This window comes from Takifugu flavidus, chromosome 6, assembly GCF_003711565.1.
Source record: "Takifugu flavidus isolate HTHZ2018 chromosome 6, ASM371156v2, whole genome shotgun sequence".
In the NCBI taxonomy this organism is placed as follows: Eukaryota; Metazoa; Chordata; class Actinopteri; order Tetraodontiformes; family Tetraodontidae; genus Takifugu; species Takifugu flavidus.
The window spans coordinates 13,794,777-13,820,081 of record NC_079525.1 but is presented as its reverse complement, the minus strand read 5'-3'; the positions used below and the strand labels follow the sequence as shown (position 1 = coordinate 13,820,081).

The 25,305-nt window shown below is 48.4% G+C and overlaps 3 protein-coding genes across 16 annotated transcripts in view; 2 read left to right on the top strand and 1 right to left on the bottom strand.

The window, feature by feature from the left end:
* The window catches only part of ntn1a (netrin 1a), a 38,132-nt gene extending 18,674 nt beyond the window's left edge, over positions 1 to 19,458 (bottom strand). For both annotated transcript variants that reach the window (XM_057037021.1, XM_057037022.1), the window contains exon 1: positions 18,435 to 19,458. In XM_057037021.1, the coding sequence (XP_056893001.1) occupies positions 18,435 to 19,458 (1,024 nt within the window). The remainder of the gene's footprint in view (positions 1 to 18,434) is intronic.
* Positions 1 to 21,403, top strand: part of stx8 (syntaxin 8) — a 60,362-nt gene extending 38,959 nt beyond the window's left edge. For 2 of the 13 annotated variants that reach the window (XR_008951203.1, XR_008951198.1), the window contains 3 exons: positions 6,145 to 6,268; positions 11,383 to 11,479; positions 17,206 to 21,403. Coding sequence is in view for 4 of the 13 variants with exons in the window: in XM_057037026.1 (XP_056893006.1) it covers positions 6,078 to 6,264 (187 nt within the window). In the remaining 9 variants the exon portion in view is untranslated. Of the gene's footprint in view, positions 1 to 426; positions 458 to 6,077; positions 6,269 to 9,209; positions 9,238 to 11,382; positions 11,480 to 15,996 lie in introns of those variants that run through there. The other 11 variants (XR_008951199.1, XR_008951195.1, XR_008951204.1 and 8 more) reach the window with 9 other exon arrangements.
* Positions 21,404 to 22,169: 766 nt separating this feature from the next.
* LOC130528070 (zinc finger protein OZF-like) lies at positions 22,170 to 25,267 on the top strand. The gene is made up of 4 exons (XM_057037024.1): positions 22,170 to 22,189; positions 22,663 to 22,719; positions 22,978 to 23,082; positions 23,631 to 25,267. Exons 2-4 carry the CDS (start codon positions 22,674 to 22,676, stop codon positions 24,737 to 24,739), a joined length of 1,260 nt encoding a protein of 419 aa, XP_056893004.1. The 5' UTR covers positions 22,170 to 22,189; positions 22,663 to 22,673; the 3' UTR covers positions 24,740 to 25,267.
* Positions 25,268 to 25,305: the final 38 nt, after the last annotated feature.

Below are 25,305 nucleotides of genomic sequence, written 5' to 3'. Positions count from 1 at the left end.
CACCAAAGAGCTAATTATGATATACTGTATTTAATAACAGCCACACACACATCCTTGTAGTTCTATCTTTGTGAGGACTTTCATAGGCATAATGCATTATTCAGCTCCTTAGCCTAACCCTAACCATCCCTAACCCTGACCCTCAACCTTAAACCATGTCTTAACCCTCAAACAGTCCTTTGAGGTTGTGAGGAGTAGCCAAAAATGTCCTCACTTTGATAGTAGAATATGGATTTTGGTGCTCAGTGTGTAGAAAGTTCAAGAACACACACAGAGCTCCCCCCCCCCCCCCCCCCTTTTAACTGGTGACTTGGCCTCCTGCAGGACTGCAGGGGTTTAATTAATGATGTGTTTCTGCTTGTTCCACCCCCGCATACTGTTGCTTGCTGCCCTAAAAGCTGACATTACCTTCATGTTCCCTTACAGGTGTGGAGTCAAGTGACCGCACAGGTCCTCACATCTCATCTGTTCCCCCGTAATGACGGAAATCGGATGTTTCCATTGTTTCTTTCCTGTCTCCATGAGCATGGCTTTCATACGGTTTTGGAGAGCTCCTCGCCAGCGCGTTGGGAAGGAGCCGAGCTGCGTTTCAGGCTGTGAATGTCAGAATGTCGGCTCAACCTCTGCGGGTTACAGCGACTGGTGAAAGCTATCCGGGAGTCTGCCCGCAGGCGACACAGATCACATTTGAGAGGGGTTCCAGCAGGCCTCAAACACGTCTCCGTTGCACCACAAGAACGGCTTCACACCTTTCCTTTGAGGAGAGAGTGGAATTTTAGCCTGTAGGACTACACCACCCTGCCGTCCTGGAGCCAGGTTGACACTGAAGAAGGGACAGAGTGGGGCAGGAGGCCACATGGTGCTCGACTGTAGGGTGCTCCAGGAGGTATTATGTCAGGTAACCAAGGGGAGCGAGGGGCACATTTAGCTCAGCCTGCTGACACCGAGCAGGATGGTGCTGCTAGCGTGGAAGCTAACCGCGGAAGCATTTCATAAACACAAACTCTTGAAATGCAGCTCACAGCTGACATCTGGTCCAAGGTGGAATTACCATAAAAACTCTTTTTTTCCTTTTGAAACTGAACTGACAATGCGCTGAATATAACTGATAACTTGAGACCACGAAGGAGCTTGACTGTGGCTCTGTCATTCATCACCATGTTACCTGTTTTGGTGTCAGCGGAACATCAGAGTTTTGCTTTTATTTTCTTTTGAAAACATCTTGTCTAAGCCAAGGACACAAAAACGGTTTCCTGTTTGAAGAAATGTGCTTTAGAATCCAGATCCTTTTACCTCAATCCTCATTTATAGCGGAGAAACTCAACTATGGTCTTTTTAAAAACTAAAATACCTCCTCACAGGCAGCAATGTTCAAATTTCTGGCAGGATCAAACAAAATCAAATGGAGGGAAATGTGTTGAGGTGTATTTTCTGGGTTTCACCTGTTTTAGGGCAGGTGTGTGTGTGTGTGAGTGGTCAACTGTGAACCTCCCATGGCCAAACTATACCTCTCAAGTGAAGAAATGTAATTAATTAAGATAAAGGTATGGGAAAATTCCCATCCAGCAGACTTCGATTTTCAAATTCAAATCTGAATCGGAGCTTTAAAGGAAGCTGATCCCTGAGGCCTCGCTGCCAGAAGGAAACACAGGGGCCTCTGCGCTGTGTTGGGGTGTGTTTTTGAAAGTCGGCTAATTAGCTTCTCAGAGCGATTCCCAGCCTTTATCATCTGACCTCAGTCTCACAGGCAGAGCAGAAGCCCCCTACCCTCCCCTAATTAGAGGGAAAATTCAAGCATGGAGGTTGAGGTTAAGTTCACCGTACTTGTCGTAAGCCTGGTAATTGAGCCTTGACTTAATTTTTTTCTAAAGAGACCCTCAAGCAACTCATCTCTGCCGCTTTCACGCTAAATCCACCCGCTGGATCGCACTTGTAGCGGTCACATCCATTAAAATTAAGAAGACACAGAAGAGCCGCGCGCACAAATATCAGATTTTCAGACCTTTTTTGAGGTTAAGATGAAATTAAAGGTGTTTATTTCAATCACATATGTTATAGAGAGTGACTTCAGCATATGAATTAGTATTATTTTGGATGTATTTTGGAAATTATCTTTCAAAATATCAGGATAGTGCTGGAATCCGACCCTCCACACACACACACACACACACACACACACACACACACAGGCGAATGTGTCCGGTGTGTCATCACGTGACACAGGAGATAAGATTGTTCTTCTCAGGCTCGGAGCCTTGGCAGATGATTTTGCTGCTCAAGGAATTCTCCTTAAAAAGACAAGGATCTGATTGGAAATTTGGCCCCGGCTGTACCGTGATTTAGTGTTTGACTCATAGGTTCATGCGTGTTTTAAGTAATTTACAGGCCCAGATGGAAGATTATCCGTCACAAGTGGAAGAGCATGAATTTTATCCACGGAATGTGCTTCAGCTGTTGAATCTGGGAGCGCGGTAACGGCTCGAAATTTAAAAATTCTGTGATTAATATGCGAAGGACAACGTGGGTTTAGCTTCTGCTGCTGCTAAATGTTAGCATAGCATCGGATCCATGTGTCAAGCATTGGCACAAAGTGGCAGCGGCGTCTTCCTTTAATGTCTGGCTTTTCTCGTAGAGACACAACAAACAATCATTCCCACTGTTGATGTTCTCTCCGGGAGGAGCGGTTTCATAATAACCGTGGTGACAGGTGAACTGACACCCACGTGGAGAAAATGTGAGTCAGGGACGATGGAATTTCACTCTCAGAGATAAACTGATAATGAGTGTTTCTTCGAAAACAGCGGGGCCTTTTTTCAGGGTGGGTAATAAATTTTGTCAGCGATGAGTGGAAATTACAGAAGTGTTTATGTGCTCTGTATCTATGGTTATGAGGGCTTTTCTGTCACCTGTCAGCTCTGGCAGCTGTTTATGTAGCGGCTGGAAATGAGTGTTTCCCGAAGCTAGCATCCTCGTTCATGCGTTCCCTTCACATTTTGAATTATATTCACAACAAAAAGTGGGAACGCGGAAAGAGGTGGGATGACGAGGCGCCGCTGCAGAGATTACAGGAGGATAAATTCATTCTCTATCGGGCCAATTAGCTGCAGCCTTCGGGCCTCTGTGGACACACACGGCCTCCTGACTGGATCTGAGCTTTGGCTCGCGGCCGCACTCAATCCCAGCTACGTTCCAGCGTCGCTGCGGTTCTAACAAGCGGTTCCCTCCATGATGCCAGTGATTTGAGGGAAGATGTAGAGAGAGAGAGAGAGAGAGAGATGAGGGAACGAGGGAGAGAAGAAATTCAGCCTGCTGCTTGAGATCAAGTCACACGGAATATTCATCACCCTGCAGGGTTATCAAAGGCAGAATAAATATGTGGCAGGGGCTGATTTCCATCATGTTCCTCAGTCAGATGTATGCTTGTCTGACCTTTTTTATATACATACATAAGCTGTTTATTCAGTCCCCTCTTCTTTCTTTCATAAATGCGCGCGCAAGTCTTCTCATATTGGGTCTAATTATGCAGTTCCCGGTGCAGGAAGAGTCTACGGCGCTCTTTAAATCTGCGGGTGATAAAATACAGGCTGATTATCTGACTGGAGCAATTAAAGAGCCGCGTGAGCTGCTTTGCCTTTTGCAGGGTTCCCTCGTGAAGCCATTAGCTGCAGAGCCCAGGCTAGTGTTGAGCGAAGTAAAATGCAAATAGGTTCCAGAAGAATCCGGCACACGACTCCAGAACGCCGACGTTTGACGTCTTCCCGTCATCTTCTTGTATGTAATGTCGCGCGAAGTAGTTAGCATTTTCCGACTTTATCTTTTACCAGGTCAGAGGCGTATTTTGAAGCCATCGCCTGGCCTCCTGCAGCCGCGATGGTCACCTGACCTCCTCGTCCAATCGCGCGCCAGCACATGCTGTCTTTTCAAACGCGACATAAATGCTTTATTCATAATTAAATACTTTAACTATAGTGCAGCCACAAACATGAACTGGGGCCTGAATTAAACGCAGCAAATTATTAAACTGTCTGTCAAGCGCGTGCACCCGTGGCCCCAGCGGGCCTCGGTGCTGCATGCTGAGCTAAGTGGTCCATATATTAGCCTGTATGTTGGGACTAATAAGGCCTTTGCCTTCTTCGAGAGTCTAACCTGCCACACAGAGAACACAGAGGCGCAACAACAAAAGGGGCCTAATGGCCTCCAATTTCCCGCATTAGTGCCCATTTAATGGCTGACCTGCCCTCTCGTTGCACAGCGCAGCATGGGAGCATGTCTCAGCCACTCTCTCTCACACACACACACACACACCACACACACACACACACACACACTGGGCCCGTGAAGGGGTTCCACCCCACGCTGAGACTGCATAATAGGCCAGTTTGTAAAAGGGCTGGCCTGTGATCACTGGTGCATCCATTTGCTGAGTAATCAAGGATCTTCTCTCAGAGTAATGCTCATGAGGGTGTTGTGCGCGCGTGCGCGTGCACGTGGGGGAGAAAAGTGTGCGCACGAAAGCATGTGCATCGGTGTGTCTCTTTGCCTATCTGTCTTTATTTGTGCGTGCAAGTGTTTGCGTGAGTAACAAGATAAAGTAGCGCTGCCTGGAAAAGATCTTCTCCGATTCAGGTTGATGGGAAAAGATTAGCTGACATACAGTACGGGAAGAAAGGAAGGCGTGCTGGAGGCACACAGGGGCTGACGTGCGTGCGTTGTGAATATGTCAGCTATGCCATAAAAATGCCATGGCTGCAGGGAGATATTGGCAGGTCCTTTTCAGGGCCGTGGCAGTGAATGGCCCCTTAGGGGGAACAAAAGCAGATTCCTCAGGTCCCCGCGGCTCCCCGCTGAACAATACTCGCTAAGAGCAGCTGTCTTAATACGGTGAGGGAGTGACAGCTTTAGGAGCGCCGCTGATGCTCCGAGCAGCAGCCACCTAAACGTTGTCCAACAACACTCCGCTGTGTGACAACACAATGCAGTCTAACAGCACCGCGCTCTGTTCGCCTGACAGGTCCAACAGTGAATGCATCCTGTACGTTTCTATCACACTTTAAACCCTCAGCTAGCTTTGGCAGCGACATATAACCTCAGCCTTCATGAGCCTCGTGTGTGAACGGATGCAGTGGCACCAAAGCAAAAGGTCCCTCCTGACTGTGATGAAGGCTGGAACTAAATTACTTTACAGCTTCCTCAACGCGAAGACTCGGTGTTTTCACATATGGGCTTTAATCAAAGGTCTGCGGATCACGCCAGCAAGCGGCCGGCGTTTCTTCCCGTTGTTGGGCTGTGATCTGAAAATGTCAATCCACACAATCTGAGACCGTTGTTGGAAAGCATTGGCGAAATGGATGGGAACGGTGGCGCGGCTCCCCGTCTCTGACCTGGTTGTCAAAGCCGAGCATTGAGACGCTCCTCGACAGTGTTCCTCATCCAGCCATGACCTAACCTGTCTCCTCTGCTCCGGCGTTCACAGAGAAGACGCACATCCGAAGCGGACCCGGCTCCACAAAAGCTGCCCGAAACAAGAGCTCGTAGCAAACATCACCTCCGGTCTGTTTACGCTCTGAGTTTGGTTTCTATGACACCAGCAGGTCCTGGTTGTTTGGGTTCACATAACTCCTGGCAGGTCGTCTCGTGCGTCGCTGGCCCCCGAGGCCAACGGGGACGGGCCGAGGCGGTCAGACGACGAGGCAGGGCTCACGCTCGCCCGGAACTGGGATTCAGACAGATTCCACCGGGCGTCCTTCCGATCGCTGCGTTATTCCAGAATGCGCCCCGGCCGGCGGTGATTGGCGGCGCTGAGCTGAGACAATAAGCCGTGTTTGAAGATTAAGCGAGTTCATTTGACCCCGAAGGCAGGAAAAGGTGGCCAGTGTTTCCTTTCGGGTGATTACGCTAAAGAAAGAGGGAGACACTGGATATCCCTGCTCCGTCTGGCTTTATTTTTGTTTCTCCTAGTTTCTATCAAAGGGAGAGTCCAGTTGAAGAACAGATGAACCCCTGAAATTCTGGTTTTGGCCTCCTTTTTTTGTTTGTTACTTAATTTTTTATCCATCTCTCTCTCTGTGCAAATGTAGCAGCCTATCAGACGCACTCAACGGCCCACGTTTACGGTCTGATGATGTCATCCGTGTCCTCCGTCAGGTGGAACAGCCTCTCCGCAGCAGCTTCGCCTCCCCTGGATGTGAACGCTACATTGAAGCTCTGCTCCATTCTGTCGCTATTGCAGGCTCATTAGCAACCACAACACCACAGCGGCGCTAAGCAGGTGGGAAACCTTTGACCTTCATGTGCACCCCCTACATTCCTTTGTCACGTCCCCATTACTAAGTTACCGCTCCCTAGAAATGACCCTCCCCCTCCTCCTCCTCTCGCTTTTCTCTTCTTTCCGAGGAAAGCCCGGCCTTCGCTGCCTGCAGATGTCATTAGTGAGTGCTGCTCCGACCTTTGAGGCTAATTATCTATAAAATTTATAAGCCATGAAGACGGCTTCCACCTGATAGGGAGGGCCTGGATGAGTGGGTGTGGGGGGGGATTTCTATTATTACCTTTCAACGTGCATGCGGCTACTAAAACAATGATCTGATTACTTCGCAATTTACGCTTAATGGCCGTTGTTTTTTCTCTTTTTTGCAACAAAAAGAGAATTTGAAGTAGGCGCCAGAAAGAAAAAAAAACACGCTGTTGCCCATAAACATTTCCATTTACTCATGGAAAGATTGTGATGTTTGATACTCCAAACTCTACTCATTGATCTGGTATTGGATTCAGATGATGGGTCACGAGACCTTATTAATCTGTTGCCTAGCAGCCAGTGTTTCCTCCGCCCAGGCTGTATTCTTTTACGTCCCCTGATGTTTCGGTCTTAAATGAAGTGTAAAGCCAGCAGCAGCCGTCACATCTGTCACAGCTCAGGCCTTTTTTCTGGGGGGGGGGAGGCAGCAGAGGGTGCAACTGCACGCTGAGTGATGAGCTCACAAAGAAACTCCACTTTGCCAGGCCGCGATGGAAAAAGCTGATCCCGATAAACGAGACCGTCGCACGTGACAGGGCCCCGGGGAAGCGTGACTAACAACCTGCAGGTCGGTGAGGAATCTCTGACGGACAGAGGACACCGGCGGGCGACAGGATGATGGATGACAAATCATCAGGCAATAATCGGCACTTTTGTGACTTAATAACAATCCCAGCCTCGCTGAGAAGGTTTATTTTAACGACGGCCCTCGCATAAATATGTTTTCATTCGTAACGCTAAAGGGAGAGCACACGCACCGTTGGTGCCAGAGAGCGGAGAGGCCAAATGGCGCAGAACGCCTGAGAATGTTCAGAAGAACAGAAACGAGGCGAGAGGGCACACGTGCTTACGCATCGACGCTACGGAAGAAAGTACGAAGCTGCGCGTCCGTCGCAGCTAGCGTGAGTCATAATCCAAGACCATCAGGAGCAGTGTGAAAATAAATCACATCTTCAGAGTTAAATTTAGATCCTCCTCCTCATCTGCTTTTACTTTCTACAGTAAATCACCTTCCACATGGCAGAAATACAACCTGTAGCTCTACTGCGACCGTGCGGAAAACCGTACACGGCAGCGCATTCCGTCCTCTTTCCGCCTTTCTTTGCATCCTTAATTGGAAATTTACGTTTTGACAACGACAGGGATTATTAGCGTGAGTTAAAAAAAGAGGTGTTTGGCGAGAATATTGCAGACGCGGTCCAAAAAATGTGCGTTCAAAAAGAGCCGAGCATTCATCGTCTGCTCAGTGTGGTGCAGCCGCTGCTCCGGGTCGATGCAGATTATGTCTGACAGTGATGGAACGGAGAGGTTTATACTGTACCAGCTCCAGAACCACATTTACACGTGTGCTCTGCCTCCAAGTTGGCCCCAAGCAAGCTCTGATACATCGATATGCGTTACATACATCCCCTTGTTTGCGCGCCGCTTCCTTAGCGGTAGCTCGTCTTTCCCTTCAAATGCGGCAACAAAAATCGCAGCATCGCCTGTAACTGAATGGGACGTCGGCAGGAAGGAGGAGGAGAAGAAAGAGGAGCGCTTTCTGCTCGGAAACCCAAAACCCGATTGGGATTTCGCCATCAGGAGAAAGCGGTTAGCGAAGGGGAGGACTGGTCTGTGCCAGACCAAGCAAACAGCTGACAGGGTCCAAGGAAAGTAGAATTTACCCCAGGAATCATTTGGCAGCAGGTAATAGTTGTTGTAAGATAAGAGTCGGAAGGAAAACTGTTTCTGAGTAGGGAAGAGAGCAACGTGTAGGATCCACTCTCTTATTTACAGAGATAACGGGGGGGTACGTTGTGGGCAAGGTGTCGGAGGCTCCTCGGTTTGGCGTTTGGATCAAACGTGCCAACAAAACACACAAGAGCTCAAATTGTAAAAGCCGTCTTTGGGTTTGGCTCCAATGCAAAAAATCCGTCAGTTAAATCCGGGTTGAATTTGGAGGTTTCGGACCGATGACCCCCGCCTTTGGCGCCACTTCTGCCGGGATCAACGTCATCGGCGTTCATGCATTTCCACCTTATGTTTACAGCTGAGACTTTAAAGCCAGAGGTTCTGATTTAGCGTCACGTTTCCCCCGATCTGCAGCTTTTTAAGTGAGGAAAGGAGGCCACAATGTGGAGCTCAGGTTTAAATACTGCAATTATTACCCCCCCCCCCCCCATCCCCCAATGTGTTATTGATTCTGTAGATATTTCCTGATATTTGCTCTGGCAACAGGGTGATTGTGCTCTGAAGCAGGTCTGGAAAATTGACTATAATTATCAAATAGGCCACTTAAACTAATCTAATAAAATGGCTCCAGTAAAAAGTTCGGCCTCTTGTTGCAGGTTTTGCATGTTCACATCTTGCAGCTGATAAATGTGGGGGCAGGGGGGAGAAATCTGCCTCTATCCCGGCCTGGCGCGTGCACAGCCCCAACGTGCCCACTGTAGCGCCGCGTGTTGGCGAGAGAAATGTCATTTCCGATGAGGTCACTGGCCCGAGCGGCAACCCAAACACCGGCCACTGTTATTCCTTTCCTTAAGTCTCGCTCTCCTCCTTCTTGAGTCTCTCTACCGTCGCCTCTTTCTTTATTTTTCCGCTGACCTTGTTTGTTATTGGGGCTCTGAGTTCACTTCATTTCCAGCGGCTCGATACTATGGAGACGGTTCACAGAAACCCAATAGCTTTTTTTTTTCTTTCTTTCTTTTTTAAGTGGGGCTCGAGATTTCCTGGATGACCAATCATCATTGGTCTTTGCATCCTCGCACACCGGTTGTGGGCGACGGCAACCGAAGCGCTGCTTCGTTACCTGTGTTTGGATGTCAGTGTTGATTGGTTGGATCAAAGTCCAATTATTTTCTGTAGCTTAGACAACTGGTTGAGGTAAACGCACTGGTTGGGAGTCTTGGTTAAATAGGTGACTCGAACCATAAAGCTTTTTTTTCAAACTTTAACTGGAGCTCCTTTAACTTAGCTAATATTTTATTTCTGCTCTCAGTTAATGAGGGGCCTCTATCTGATCTGCTCCAGCACCAGCCACCCAGGCCCCCGTCCGTCTCTACGCTATGAGCTTTAAAAGAGGATGGAAATTAAGGACGGGACAAGAGCTGGGGCTGCCTACGGCTCCCTGCCTGACCAGGAGAAAGACGGGGCAGAGGACATGAGCGTTCTCGCCTGGATGGCCCCCGTGTCTCCATCCCCTGACGTCTTCAGAGACCCCGGGAGACGGCCAATCCATCTCCTGTCAGTTGTCCCCCGAGCTCCGCCTCAACTTTCATCTCCGGCCAACCATCCGTCTCGGCCGCACAGGAGAAAATACAAGTAGTAAAACACAGCAGAAACAAGGGAGGCGGGGGTGGGGGGGCTTCAACCGGGGAACCTGGGGACTGAGATGGATTCTCCAGGCTCTGGTTTATCATCAGAAAGACATCTGGATATCTGCAGACATCTGGGGCATAATCATTGCAATATCTGTGAGCGTCTCTGGGGGGTTCACCACGGAGCAAACCAAAGACAAGTTCAACTTTTTCTCCCGGTCTCATCCAGGCCTGGATTCTAACTTCAGCGAAAACATACGGGGGCCCCATTTGGAAATGAATTTTTGCCAGGAACGATCATCTCATAATGTAAATATTGCCTTTAATGACTCAATTTCCTTACAATTTCCTTATCAAAGCTCTTATAATCGGGCCCATTTGTTTGCCTTCCCATCCTCGGGTCAGATGGGACTTTTAATATGAGAAGCAGAAAGGAGATTCAAACGGGAAGCTGACAATTTGTCAAGAAACACACACACTAAACACACACACACACACATGCACGCGCGTCAGAGAAGAAGCCCCGGCACCGAGCTTGTTCATTGTCCCAGAGACAGCAGGGTCGGCTAAGGGTGGGGGGGGCTGGGACGGCGAGAAAGGGAGAGAAGCAGTGCTTTTTATCCCCACTGATGCAACCATCCCTTCAATGAAGGCAGGCGAGACCATTCAGTGCATTCAGACCCGCAGAGAAAGTGTGGACCTGCAGTCCTCTCCCCCCTCCCCTGAACCCCCCCTCCCCCGCCCCCCCCCTTCCCATGAGTGTCTTATCTCTGAGAGCTAATGAGTGATGGATTAACCCAGGATCACCCCTGGCAAATTGAGATGACCTGGCAAACTCAGCCCGCAGGCAGCCTCCCAAAAGAATACATTCCACACGCCCCAAGACCCACAAAGTAGCCCAGATTTCCCAAACATCTCGCAGGAAATCGCCGGTGATGATCTGGGATCCGTCTCCCCGCTCGTCCTGCAACAACAACCGCTTCACTTCTCACCAGGAGGTGTTTACGGACCCGCTTCTCCCCCCTTCAAACACTGTAAATCTCGATTTTGTGCTGACCTCTGCTGACTGAGCTCCCCTTGTGCAAGCGTGTCAACGCGTCGCCTGCGTAAAAACAGCCTGATTTACCAGCTGAGGGTGGCGCCGCGCGCCGCCGTCCCCCGGGAGGACGGCAGGACGCCGGCGGCCGCCGCTCCGCTGCCTGTGTGGCTGCGTTTTTGCAGCGGAGCGGCGGCCCACACACACACACACACACACACACACACACACACACAAGCAGGCACAGCCTGTGCCATGACTTATATGGGAAAGAAGAAGATGTTGGTGATGAATGAGCCGTTGGCTAACACACACACACACACACACACACACAAAGAATTCTCCTGGCAGTGTGTGACCATGTTTGACGCATTAAAGCAAAAATAATTTGACTTTGTTTAACCTGTTCTTTCAGTGTGTGTGTGTGTGTGTGTGTGGGGGGGGGGGGTGATACAGAAAAGGTCAAATTGTTTTTTTTGCTGAAATTAAGTGAGATTTATCACCTGTTTGCTTTTATTTGGTTGGGTTTTCAGGTTTTTGGTGCCAGTTTGGTGACCTGCACCTCCAACCAGGCTCCCGCTGGCGTTCGTGGGCGCTACACAAACAGTAGAGGGCGCTCTTCGCCTCAAGGTAGGCCGTCAATTTGTGGCGATTATTAATCACGTATAGCTGCGCGTATTAACGGCCATGATCCCGAATGCATTCATGCTTGTGCTAGTCGGTCCTGTCGGCGCCCGTTTCCAGGGCGGATTCTGCCAGAACTTTCACCTTGCATCAATTGCTAAGCTGCTGTAAAAACAAAAGTTTCCTTCTCTTTTTCTTCTTCTCTCTGTTGCTCACTTACACACACACACACACACACGCGCACACACTCGAGCAAGTGTTCTTTTATTGCTGTTGTCGATGCACTCACAGGCCGAGCGGCTACAGGGAGATTTTGGAGGAGTTGTAACAAGCCGTGCCAAGGCTTTTATTTTTAAGTGTGAACAGATTTGGATAATTGCAGCAACACATGCTGCCCCAGCTCCGCCGCTCGTTTCCACCTGAAAGTAGAAACGCGGCTTGTAATGATTTTACATTGAAAGTCATCTCATTAATAATGTATCCGCTAATCGCAGCGCGAGAGAACAATCTCCCCCTCCTTTCTTTCTGGCTCTCTTTTTTGTGTGTGTGTGTCTTCTAGTCCACATTACATGCTTTGGCTGCAAATGCTTTGGCCTCTTCTTGGTAACCGTTCAGTAACCCGCTGCCACACACAGCCTCTGAGGTCATCAGTGATCCTCTAAAGCGCCGCTGGCCGCAGGCTGCGGATCGGCTCTCACAGGCAGCCGCTCGCTGCTTTTTACTGGCCTCTTTACGACCGTCTGTTAACAAGTGAGGCTGCTTTGTATATTGGGATCATAGCGGCGCTGTGCGAGCGTGCGCCTGCACCCGGCGGGGCCGTGCACGCTCGGTGCCTGCCTCCGCTCGGTGGCCCATTCGCTCCATCAGATTTTCCAATAAACAAGAGGGGCAGCATCTCGCTCCATAACAGCAGATAAGTGTCTAATATTAGCATAGATAGAGACGTTGGTTTCCTCTTCCGTTCAGAGTCCAGCGTCATGCGTACGAGGCCTCGTGATGCCGTAGGATCGCGGCGTTCGCACAGGTCCGGGCACAGCTACGTCCTGTAACGCGAGACACGCATGTAGCTCCGTCCCTGTCGAAAACAAACGCAGATAACGCTTCCACGCGCATGCAGCCGCCTCTATCTCTGCATCTGTCCAACTTGTGTTCATTTGAGGCTGCGTGCCTCACGGAGGAGCTTTTTATTTTTATTTTTTTAAACAGCTTTCAATGTGCGCTACGTGCTCAAACTGGCCAGACCGACTGGACGGTGCACGCCTACTGGCACCCATCGGATGCCGTCCAGGTCAGGGTTGCGCCTATGCTGCTGCAAAAGTGAAGGAACACGTGGCCCAGACAGATTCAGAATGTGATGTTATCTGAGTGCATGTGGGATCCGGGTGCAAACCTGGCCGACGGCCGCCGCAGAGAAAATAAATAAGGAAACCGGCACATTTGAAGGGCGCAGTTGAACCTCTGCTACATGCTAAAAACACGCTAGAATGAAACGGCCCCCCGAGCCGGGCTTCGCGGCCCTGGTGGACACCTGAAATCTGAGCGGGCCGCTCCCAGTTGAGTCGCTGCGCGGGATTTTATTCCTTTTTAGTTTTCCCTCGATCAGGACTTTGGTTGCACGGTTCCTGATGTAAATCCCTGGGAGAAGCTGCAGCATTACTCACCGGCCTCATTACAGGCCCCGGCTCTGCGTTCCAGCACTGCCAGCGAGTGCCCGTCTACTTCAGCATTGTTTATGAGCAGATTGTGTCCAGCTGTTGGATCAAAACGAAATAAACAAGAGCACCGGCGTTTTCCTTTATCGCATATTCCAAAAATCTCAAGCGCGGGGCCACAAGCGCCAGCGGTGCGACGTGACTCCGTGATGTCGACAGCTGCGCCGACGCTCCTGCGTCTAATGTGCGAACGTGCCGATATTATTACGGATTTTCAAACACCGTTAATCACTAGCCGCTTCAGCTAAGATGAGCCTTCATTACACCAGCAGGCCAACACAAGTACTTCATTGAGAGGCGTCTTCCCAGACTTTCTTCCCATAATTCCTCGGGTCGAGGACAGTCGCCACATAAAAACTGGCGGGAGGAGAGAACGGCTTGCACAGTATTTAAGCTTCTCTCAGAAACAATCACATGTCCAGAAGCAGACGTACACTTGCTGCATTGGCTAGCTAAGAAAAACCCGAAGAATTAATAGGTTTGTGTGCGTGAGAAATTCCCGTCCTTCAAACTCCGCCTGAAAAATGGCTGTGCTTTTCACAGATGTTTAGGCAGCAGCTTCTCCAGGTTTCAGCGCTCTGATTTGGTGAAATTGCTGGTTTAACATTTCGCACCTCGGGCGATTGGTAGCGACCAGACTGTCGACGTAGCGGCCAAGGAAAATACCGAACCAGCTTTCGTCACTGTAAAAAGATCCCACGTTGCAGTTTGTACAAGATAAATCAGATTAAGTTTTCCCGGAGTTTCACAGCGTTTGTCAAAAGAGTGAGAAATGATCTGCTTGGATCTCATTAGCATGTTAGCATTGGAAATTCAAAACACATGCGGCAGCAATGTTTCTGATCAGGTCTAATGAGACGACTCTTTTAATAACGGCGTTGTCAAACCGACTTTCTGGTCCCGTTTAACGTTGTGATAAACCAGGAACCCTCGAGCGAGAACGACAGGAGGAAGTGTGCGAGGGCTAATTCAATATGGCTTTACATCAACAGCAAAAACAAGAGTTTCCTTTTTTTTTTTTGGCGCGGGTGTGCGTGCAGCCTCTGGATAAAAAAATGTGGGCTCACGCTGTGAGAAGGGTCTGTGTTGCATTAAGGGTTTTAGCCAAACCAGTGAAACTATCCCACAGCGGCAGAAAAGGAGATAGATTTCAGCAAGAGTCACGGAGGTGGCGAGCTTTCAGGAGGGGCTTTTTTTTCCTCCTGACAAGTGGACGCATCCGAGCTTTGCCGAACGGGATGTAAAGAATATCGCCCTCGCGTTTCACCTGTTACCCAGAAACGCAACAGCTTTTCCGCTCACCAAAGTCCCGTCAGCGGCGATTATCTCTGGGAAAACCGGAATTCAATTGAAAAGGTCTGAATTCTTAAACAGGCCTCATGACGCGCAACGGCTAGCTCCAAAATTCCAGCTCAAAGGAGCTGCTGCCAAACGTTAATAGCTTCAAGATCATCCGCGTTTCAAAATAGAAAATGTTTCGACATTATTTGCAACATCTGTCGCTACCATTTGAGTCTAATTTATGGCTAATTCACGACCTGGGATCAGGGACTGAATGGTTTCGGGATCCAGCGTCCGTCTAAAAGTTATCTAATTGCTTTATTAAATCATTTTCTTTAAATATAAATGATCTGCTATTTTGGACCAGCCGGAGTTCCAAGTAATCAGGCTGAGAACCAGAATAGATCCACTCTGTCTTCCTTCCAACCGAGGCTGCCTCGTAAATTCTGCGAGCGTTCGCCGGCCTGTTTTCCCGGTTCAAGAGCACAATTTATATCCTGTCAACAACCCCGTCATGAGTCCGCACAAAAGCGCACGCCACGGGGGCACGGACCGAACCTGAACCGCGTCCAGGGTCTCTGTGAACATCTACTGGGAGGATTTCATGCTCTTTACAACTTGGCATCTCTGTATTCCACAAAGGTCAGCATAACACACCAAATGTGTGTGAACCATCATCCATTTTTGTGCTTCACACACACTTGCTCCTGACGTGCTTTTCCCCGCATCACAACTGCAGCGGTAATGCGAGTGTGCAGCCTTAATTGCACTCACCGACTCAGACACACCAGAGCTTTAGATGTTGTCTCTTACTTGTTGGAATCAGCCACAACATTACTCAGACAAACAGCCAGACGAGGGGGAGAAACTTCTCAGTGGCTCAGCACAGATATTGCAGATCCAGTATCTGTGTGTGTGTGTGTGTGTGTGCACGTGTGGGTGGGTGCTTGCATGCGACTGTCTTGTGTTTAGTCCCAGCACTTGATATACCGTACCGTCAGCCTTGCTTACAGTACGAGCTGGCTCAGCGGCCACGTTTCTGTCTGTCTGAGACATATAACAGGTCTGAAAATCTAAACCAGTGGGCTGAGCTCCCCGTCTGGGCCGTGAGAGACTTATTTTTGCAGCGGTTTACAAAAAGAGCCATAAACACTGATAAGAGCTGTGCCGAAATAGATTCCTAAAGAGACAGAGAGAGAGGGAGAGAGAGACGTCCCCTATGTTTCAACATGCAGCTCAAGTGTGTGTGTGTGTGTCATTATTCTACCACCAAAGTGAGGCCATTTTGCCCCACATCTTCAAAGGATTGTTTGAGGGTGAAAATGATTTTATGGTTGAGGTTGGAACTGATTTTAGGTTGGGGGTAGAGTCAGGGTCAGGGGGTTAGTTGAGATGTTGGGGTGTATGGTATATAATATGGTATGTCTCAGAAAGATAGGAATGCGAGTGTGTGTGTGTGTGTGTGTGTGTGTGTGTGTGTGTGTGTTGTGTGTGTGTGTGTGTGTGTGTGTGTGTGTGTGTGCCTGCCAGGATGCAGAAATGACGGCACGCGCTAAGAAGAAAGTGCAAAGTGCAGAAATTCGTCTGTTTATCCCCTGAACTGTCATCGGGGGCCACGAATTAACGGAGCATCCCGCCGGTGCCTTTCAGGAGGAAAGATGGCGGCTTGGGAAGGCGAGTGATCACATGTGGAAACATGACGTTTGCCTAAGAAGGTAGGAGAAGCAGGCAGAAGGTCTCTTTTAACAGAAGGCAGCAGGTGTCAACGTCTAAAGATCCCACTTGCAAACAGCAAATCCAGCTGAAATTCCCAATTTCGGAATGGTGTGGGAACGTGCGGCTTTGATTCTAAGTTCAAAGCAGGTGCTGCTCCGTCTGTCTCGCCCAGCCGACCCTTCCTCCCTCAGAAGTTCCCTTCTATTGTGGTCCCGCTCCGTCCCAGGCCCCTCCCTCCGTCCCAGCTCCCCCCCCGGGGGCCAACTCCCCTCCGTCCACATGCCTTCGAGCCGTCATTCCAGCCCAACGTGTCCTGTAAACCTTTTCCCCAGCCTCTCCGTCCTGTGCACGTGCGTGATCGCTGTTTACCTCCATTCCTCCACATTTGCTCCCGACTGAGCCTCTCTGTCACCTCGCCGCCTCCGAGGGATTTATTAGATTTCCCTCTGCAGCCGGCGGCCCGCACGGATCGATGTGCACGGGAGACCGTCAGCATCCGGGATACAGCCAATCAGCAGAGTGCCCTTCAAAATCCCACTTTTCTTTCTTTCTTTCTTTCTTTCTTCTTTCTTTCTTTTCTCCTTCCCCGAGCTTTTGCAATAATTACATCTGCATGAGTTCAGAGGTGTGATTCCTGCTTCTCCTCAGGGTCACACACACACACACACCACACACACACACACACACACACACACACACACAATAGACCCAATTACCCTGATGCTTTAAACTCGGGTGGTTTTGTTTGGATCTATAATTTCAGCATCTCATTGAAACTCTTTTGTAAATATTGTCATGATTTTATTTTATGTATTTAGTTGTTTTTTTTGTTTGTTTTTTACATTTGGCTTTTTTTTTTTGCTGGTCAAAATTAAAACCATCGCCATTGTATATTGCATAAATATTTTTTTTGCGCAAATACTTCTCCCACGCGTATATATTCTTTTTTTTATTTTTTTTTATTTTTTTTTTAAAAGAGAGGAAAAAGCGTAAACTCGCGGGATTTCTGCTACTTTCCTTCAGGAAGTTTTCCCACTCGTTAAGAGAGAAGAAATGAGGTTGTGTTGGGGTGTCCCAGTGTGCTGCATACCTGCCCGGATTCCCCCTCCTCATCCTCCTCATCCTCCTCATCTTCCTCATCCAACTCATCTTCCTCATCCAACTCATCTTCCTCATCCTCCTCATCCTCACAGAACTCATCATCTGGAGAACCAAACCAACCGTGGCGCTCCGGAGAGACACCATTTACCCCCATCCCCCCCCTCAAAAATGGCAATTTAAACCGCGCTCTGCTCGTCCACGCTGCGTTTTGGGATTTTGGGGGGTTTTGGGGGTTCTTTTTTTATTGCTCATCTAACAGAAACATGGACACAAGGTCCGGGATCGTTCGGGGAATCTGGACCTTTGCGCGTCCGTGCCAGGTTGTAACGGGACCCGACTCCTGAAACTAAACTGCAACTGTGAACTCTTTAATCTCGCAGCAGCTGATAAAACATGCTGGTTCTCAGAAAATCCCGATAGCATCGCCTCTTTCTTCCCCTCCTGACACCTGCCTTCTGTTTACAATAGCTTTGTGTGTCATATAATACCGCATTTAATCTGCTTAATCGCGTTTTTTTTCTTCTTTTTTTTTGTCCTTTGATAAAGTTCGGCGTGAGTAAATTGTGTAACGGGATTAATTGTGGGGGAAAAAGCAAACTGGAATGATTGTCGAAGTCAACCACGTGACTCGGCAAAATAATAAGACAATTAAACAAACGCGATTTTGGAAAACCATTGACAGTCGTGTGGATCATAAAAATGCGTAGATTTTATTGGGAATTTTTCTGGAATTCTGGAATTTTTTCTGATTCTGTTGCTTGAACAAATGTAGCTTTTCCCCCCAAACGGCGGTGGGTTCGTGGAGCAAATGTTCGGGCTCTTCGGTCCAGTTTGAGGCGCGTTTAAAATGATATTTTAGGATTGAAGCATAATTCTACTGTGGTGACGCGCACAATGCGCGGAGCAATATTTACTTACTGTGGTCTCCTTTAAAGAACCGAAAGAAATCTTTTGTTGTAATTATCATTATTATATTGATGGAAATCTTTTTTATTTATGCGGATTTATCTCTTTTTTAATTCTCGAATGAGAGCTGATTTGTGGGTTTTGTGTTTCCGCTTTTTAAAGGTTTGTATTTCACCGTGAAGCGCTTGTGCAGCAGCTTCAGCCGCGTGCACGGCTCGCACCGGATGGAGGATCGATGCACTTACCGACGCACTCGTTGGCCTCCCTGGCTGTCGCCCTCTGCCACGGTCTGTCGTAGTGGAAAGGCTTGCACCTGTCGCACTCCGGCCCGGCGGTGTTGTGCTTGCACTCGCACACCAGACCCCCGTCCCGGTCTTTGACGCACCGGGACGCGTGTCCGTTGCACTTGCATCTCCCGCCGACTTGCAGGTCGGACACGGCGTAAAAGTAAGACTCCCGCGCCAGTTCCGAGTCGTCCTCGTTCTCGTCTCCAAAAGTGTGCAGCCGGCTGAAGATGACTTTAATGTCGGTAGCCGTCACCCAGTCCTGGAGGACCGGGGAATTGTCAAAGTCGTGCGCGGAGGGTCTTCCGTCCAGCGTGCTGAAGGCGATGAGCCCGCCGGTCAGAGGGTACATGTCGGTGTGGGAGTCCGTGCACACGGCCTCCTGCTCGTTCTGCTTGGTGATGACGGCCCTGTTGGGCCTGTTGTACATCTTCCTGCACTGGGTGGAATACAGCTGAAAGGGCACCCAGGTTTTGCCGTAATCCATGGATTTGTAAATGACCATGGATTCCGGTCGGGGCGAGCAGAACTGCAAACTCACGTAAGTGACTTCGAACTTCTTCCCCAGCGACAAAGTCATCGTGACGTTTTGCGGGTACTGGATGAAGTTTTCCGACTGCCAGCAGGTGAGGTTGTGCGGGTTGTTCAGGTCCGTCAGGTACGCCGGTGGGTGGTATTTTTTGGGATCCGAGGCGTCGCACGTGTGGCAGTTCCTGCTCCTCTCCTCTCCTTTCTCCGCCGCCGTCGCCTCGCAGTAGCGGCTGGGCGTTTTGCCGCACGTACTCGACACCTTCACCTCCTTTCCGAACGCGGCGTTGACAAAATCGGGGATGCATCGCCGCGGGTTACCGTGCTCGTCGTAGCAGGGGTCCGGGGGAGAGGTCTGCGCGGCGAACATGCCCATCCCGTATCCACCCAGCGCGCTCCGGCACGTCAGGGACGCCGCGAGCAGCGCAAAGGGCAGCAGATCCACAGCCCTCATCATGGTCGCTCCTCAAGTGTGTCTGTCGCTGCGGGAGAAAGTGGCAAGAGTTACGAGAGGAGAGAGTTAAGTTCATTCGCGCCTGCCATCTTTTCCCCAAACGTGCGCGCAAGGCTACGCGGCCCTGACACGACAGTAACAGCGGGTCACGTCGCATCCATGTCTGGTTTTACCAAAACAAATTCCACTTTACCTGAGGTGAGTTTGAAACGGTGTTGGGTCTGTTTTCTCTGTGTGCGGGCGTCAGTCAACGCGCTCCTCTTTTCTTGTTTGTTGCTTCAAATCTCCTGCGTAAAACGAGAGGAGCGGCTGGATTTTAAGAGTCTCAAGTGTCCTTATAGCCTCACTCACTCCCTCTCCCACTCTCTTCCCCCTCTCCTTGCCTCTCTCTCTCCCTCTCTGCTGCCAGTTTGTCTTGCGGGAATGACAAGCAGGCGGAACAACGACATCCACTGGCGGCGCGACGCGCGTTGCCGCAGGAGGAAGAGAACGCAGACGAGCGCGATGATTGGCTGCTCTCAGCGCGCACTTTCATCCAAGTAACACCTGATACAAAAAAGGCATAAAACCAAAACTGTTAACAAAGTAGGGTTCAGTAAAGGCACCATTGCGCCAGGTTTTTCTCCCCCATCGTGCAAAATAACTCAAGTCGTGCGTTTATTAATTCCATGTCTTGGTTACTTTTAAATTCCAGCCGCATAAATTGCGTAATAAGATTTAAACTTTTTATAAATATACACGTAGATTTTTTTTTAAGTTGTGATGCGGCATCACATGTATGTTGTGAATGTAAACGCAGCACAGGATGACGCATTTTCAAGTCATATGAATGCGTAAAATTCCCACCATCAAATGTATTCAGACATTCCTGCTCATGATGATAAAAGTCCTAATCTCGCATATTTTACATATTTTTAAGAGAGCTCGGGTTTCCGGTCCAGCGAGCTGTGTTTTAAACCTCCGTGCACGTAAAAGAAGTGCTGTTGGGACGCGTCCGCTCTTCGTGACGGCCGTCGTGCAGTCAACGGTACCTGACCTGTTGTGCGCAACAGCGCCACCTTGTGGACGCTCGCAGAACACCTGCGCAGTGAGCCGTGTCCTCTGTTCGTCCCAGGCGGTGGAAACAAGACACTTCATGTGTCTGCTGCTCGTCCACAGAATATAATCAGATAGTGACACAACATCGCTTATAAAGTAGTGAAAATGAAAAGAGAATTGAGCAGAGAAGCAAAAGAATTGTGCTGAAAAATAAATCAGAAGATCGTGTTCAATTATCAGCCGCTTAAGCAGTTGTATTAATTTTTTTTATATGTTTCTAACAGACATGCAATAGAGAGCTGTTCAACATTTAAACCATTAAAATCTTCTAAAAGCTCCTCTTCAGGATGAAAATAGGACCTTTATGGTAAAACAGCATGTTGACCAGCTGATATACAACCAAACCTGAAATTCAGCAACAATAATCCAGTTCAGAGGTGATGCTGAACAGCTCTGGTGCGTTCAGGAACAGCTCTGGTGCGTTCAGGAACATTCAAGCTTGAACCAAAGATGGACGACATCTTTTTCTTGTGGTTTTTCAACTGTCGATTTGTCTTGAAAAGTTGTGTCTGTTACATTCTTGTGCATCTAGACTCTGGGGACGGTGCGGAGCGTTCTGGACTTTCATCCCGTCCTGGCTGGGCAGGAACGCAGCTTCAGCCAACAGCTCCTGTCACTGCGCCGCAGAGCGGAGCTCAAAAGGTCGTTTGTCCCCACAGCCATTAAAATATACCATTCCACCTGTGATTAAACCAATGACCTTGCTTATCAGACACACAGCTCATGCAACCATGTGTTTTATGTATATTTTATGTGTATTTTATCTGTCTATTTTTACACTCTCTGTAATCTTGTCTCAAGTTAATTTGCCTGTGGGGATCAATAAAACACTTAAATCTTAAATCTTGAACCCTTGTTTGCTGAAGTTACTCTCTCTGAGTTGGTCCTGAATAAGAATGAGAGACAAAAATGGCAATGCTCAATATTAATAGTATTACATTCACAATCAGCATCATAACAGCATCGTATCAACACTTTGTTCAGTCTTTTGCGCCTCGGTTCTTCCCTCTTTCTCCCAGAGCACATCAGCGCCACCTGCCGGATAATCAGCAGAATAGCTTTTAAAGGGAATCTCTTTAGAAATGTAGTGAATTAGATCTATTTGGTAGCATTCTGTTATGAGTAAATAACACGTGTTGGTAACTAATTCATTTCTTAACACGTTTCTCCTTGCCAGCCTCGCCAGTTGTGCCTCTTTCGTGCCAAAAGCTTTGTTGTGCGCATTCCTGAAAACTCCAGAGCAGCGGGTCTCTGTAAAAATCAGTTTTTACCTTGATTATTAATGCAATAATTGACCCTAGCAATTAATCTAGGTTTTTATTCATCTTTTTAAAAAAAATCATCAGTACGTAAAGGACACGATCCACGTTAAAGTATCTAATAATCATGGGAATTTAATTATGTTATTAATATTATTATTATTAATCATTATTAAAAATGATCGACTTCAAAGCTACCATGGTCATTACTTGTTAAATTTAAAAAAAAAAAAAAAATTGTGTTGTCTTGGCATTAAACTCTTTATGGCACGTGCACACCAAAAGGGGGCGGCAACAAAATTACGGATGTCGAGCAACTCCCTTTTAGGACTAAAGAAGAAGAACTGGTGTTGCGTTTGCGGGTATCCCGCATGATGGTAAATTTCATGCTGCTCAGTCGTTTGAAGCAAACAAACTGTAAAACGTTAAAGGTAAAGGTGAATACATATAACGCTCTTTCATGAAAGGAATAATAATAAACCAGTCGAAAGTTTTGCTCATGCTAAACTGCTCTGCAAGGATGTAATTTAGCTCATGCAATGTTAGCGGTCGCTAACTTACTTTGCCTAGCCTGATGTGTCCTCATGCTTCCCATATAAAATGTGCTGTAATGCTTTATTTCTATTTAATCGATATAATAACTTAATCAAGAAACAGGAACCAACATATTAACTTATAAAATCAGTAGCCGCCCTACAACCATCTGCACCCATTAGAACCTGCATGCATCGGTCTAAAAGAACTACAGATTTGTCACCGGAATAGTTCTGCATCAATGTTTTCTGTATATATCATTCAGGATGTTTCCCGTTTATGTTGCTCTTTTTTGCTCTGTCTTTACTTTTTTAAGAGTCTGCAGTCATGGATTCACATGTTTTATCTATCAAAACGGAGTCTTCTGACGAAAGTAAGTCCTAATGCTACTTTGCATTTAATACTTTCTTTGTTTAATATATGCTAAATTGAACACTAGATTCATTATTTTGCCAAACATCATTGCATATTCAGAGTAGTTTATGTATAACTACCTTTAGTATTTAGACTTAGAAATTGCCTTTTATTTCTTTACTAAGCTTACTAAGCCTCAAGATCTCACTTGGGTCTTCATTTTAATCATGTAACATCATTGGTATTTTTTTTATTGTTTTTATGTTCCCTTTAAAAGGTCCAGAAAAAATAACCTTGAAGGACATTTTCAAATTAGAATCAGACTCTCCTTCATCAGACATTGAAGAAAAGGACTCCAAGCAACCAAAAGGCAACGGTCTAAGTGAGCATCACTATTTGAGAGTGGCACTGGGGAGGCGGTAGGGAGGATGGTGCTATAACGTCCACCTGGGTTTTATATATTTTATTGAGGGCTGAGATAGGAAGCTTCAGAGTTACAGGTTAGGAGATGAACAGTTGTTAGGGTCGCTCACATTCATAGGCTAATATCTGGAAAGTACATAGCTGCCACTAAGGGTGACTACGTGAAGGCCGCCTGGTTTTAGTCCCTAAAGATCAAGCTGCGTCGTCGTAATCCTTGGTCTCAGTGCCGCCTTTTGTCCCCCACCATCCCAGCATCACCGGGCTTCAGCGGTGGGACTTGCGTACAGTCACCATTTGAGAGGCATAAACCTTAAATTTACAGCCTAAATCTGAAACTTGTTCCCTGTAAATGGTTAAAAGACATTAACTTTGTCCTCACATCGGCGATGTACCCGTCCAATTCCTCTTCTGTCTCTTTTAACTGTTTGAAGAGACTGCGGGCACAAAAAGGTCACTTGGATGTGTATTTTAATTGTTTAGCTTACTTCATAATTCCTGTTTTTAAAGGTCCAGATGAAATCCTCTCAAAGGAAATCTCCGACTCCGACTCCGACTTTGCGTCATCGGACATGGAGCGAAAAGAAAGCAACGATCCAGACGCGTGTCACCAGTGCGACATCTGCGGCAAAGTCTTTGACCGGCGGTCGAAGCTGGAGAGGCATAAACCGGTGCACACCCGGGAGCCCAGGATCATTTACCACTGTCAGCAGTGTGACAAGAGTTTAATGACGCAGGAGAAGATGGACCGACACCTGAACTGGCACAAGAAGACCAACAAGCATCCGTGTCCGGACTGTGGGAAAATCTTCAATAGACCTTCAAGGCTAGAGAGACACAAGCGCACGCACTCCAAGAAGCCACGGGAGCCCTACCAGTGCACGCACTGCTCGAAGGCCTTCTCCAAGCTCTACAAACTCATCCGGCACACGAGGACGCACACCGGAGAGAAGCCCTTCTTCTGCTACATCTGCGGGAAAGCGTTCTCTGAGATGGGCCACTGCAAGGCGCACGAGAGGACGCACGAGGAGCAGCCGGAAAAGCCACACAGGTGCGACCGCTGCGAAATGTGCTTCTTCAAGGCCTCGGAGCTGCGCCGCCACGCCCGCTCCCACACGGGGGAGAAGCCTTTCCGGTGCAGCATGTGCGAGAGCTGCTTCTCCCGCTCGGAAGGGCTGAAAAGGCACATGAACAAGCACACGGGCGAGAGGCCGCACGCCTGTTTCGTCTGCGAGAAGCGCTTCTACTGCGGCCGGGACCTAAAGATTCACAGGCGCATTCACTCCGGGGAGAAGCCGCACCTTTGCCCCGTGTGCGGCAAAGGCTTCTCGCAGCTGGGGAACATGAGGGTGCACGAGCAGAGCGTCCACAACAAGTCGGAGAAATACAGGTGCGACGAGTGCGGCGCCAACTTCACCCGCCGCAAGACGCTGAAGGCGCATCGGCGCGTCCACACGGGGGAGAAGCCCTACATGTGCCCCACGTGCGGGCGCAGGTTCTCCTGGAGCCACTGTCTTAGCAGACACCGCAGAACCCACGCTGGAAGCCAGGGGTCCGAGGACGCGGCCATGGAAACGTCAGAGAAACCTCAAGAGTTCCAAACCCAGCAAGAGATGTAACATTTCCCTCGTCCCGACCGAAACTCTGGTGCCTTCACGAGCACAATTACAGCTGTTTGTTAAAGGTTGAGACGTTTCCCTTTCTTTCACCTGCTCGGTTATTCATTTCTATATTCTGGCACCGTTTTGTGACTTTGTTAGTGTGGTTGGCTCACCGCGCCAAGGTTCTTGGTTCAGATCAGCGTGGATCTCACAGCTCCTCTGGTGATCTGGGCGTGACCCAGTGCCTGCTGGGACAGATTCCAGCTCTGAATCCAGCTCCAGCTCATCGCACCTTCTTGGGTTGTTATTTTTAAGAGAAACATGAAGGAAAATGAAAAGATCCCCTTAAAATGTGTTAGCTGGCTGGTCTAAAACGGGACGAGCACGGATCCGAGTTTGGCAAACTGAGAAGAAATAGTTGGTCTGACAAAATAGTCGCGTCAAATTTAGACTCTAAGGTTCATCGACGGCGTAGTGATGAGTGGTTTGATGAATTTCAGACAACTATGAGAAAAATAAGAGTTGATTAAACTGAGGATCGTGGCAGTCGTTCATCTGGCTTCCATTTTTTGTTTTTTAACAGT

Coding starts and splice junctions, on each gene's coding strand:
- LOC130528070 (XM_057037024.1), top strand. CDS start 22,674: ATGGATTCACATGTTTTATCTATCAAAACGGAGTCTTCTGACGAAA. Junction 22,720..22,977: donor AACGGAGTCTTCTGACGAAA/GTAAGTCCTAAT, acceptor TCCCTTTAAAAG/GTCCAGAAAAAATAACCTTG. Junction 23,083..23,630: donor ACCAAAAGGCAACGGTCTAA/GTGAGCATCACT, acceptor CTGTTTTTAAAG/GTCCAGATGAAATCCTCTCA.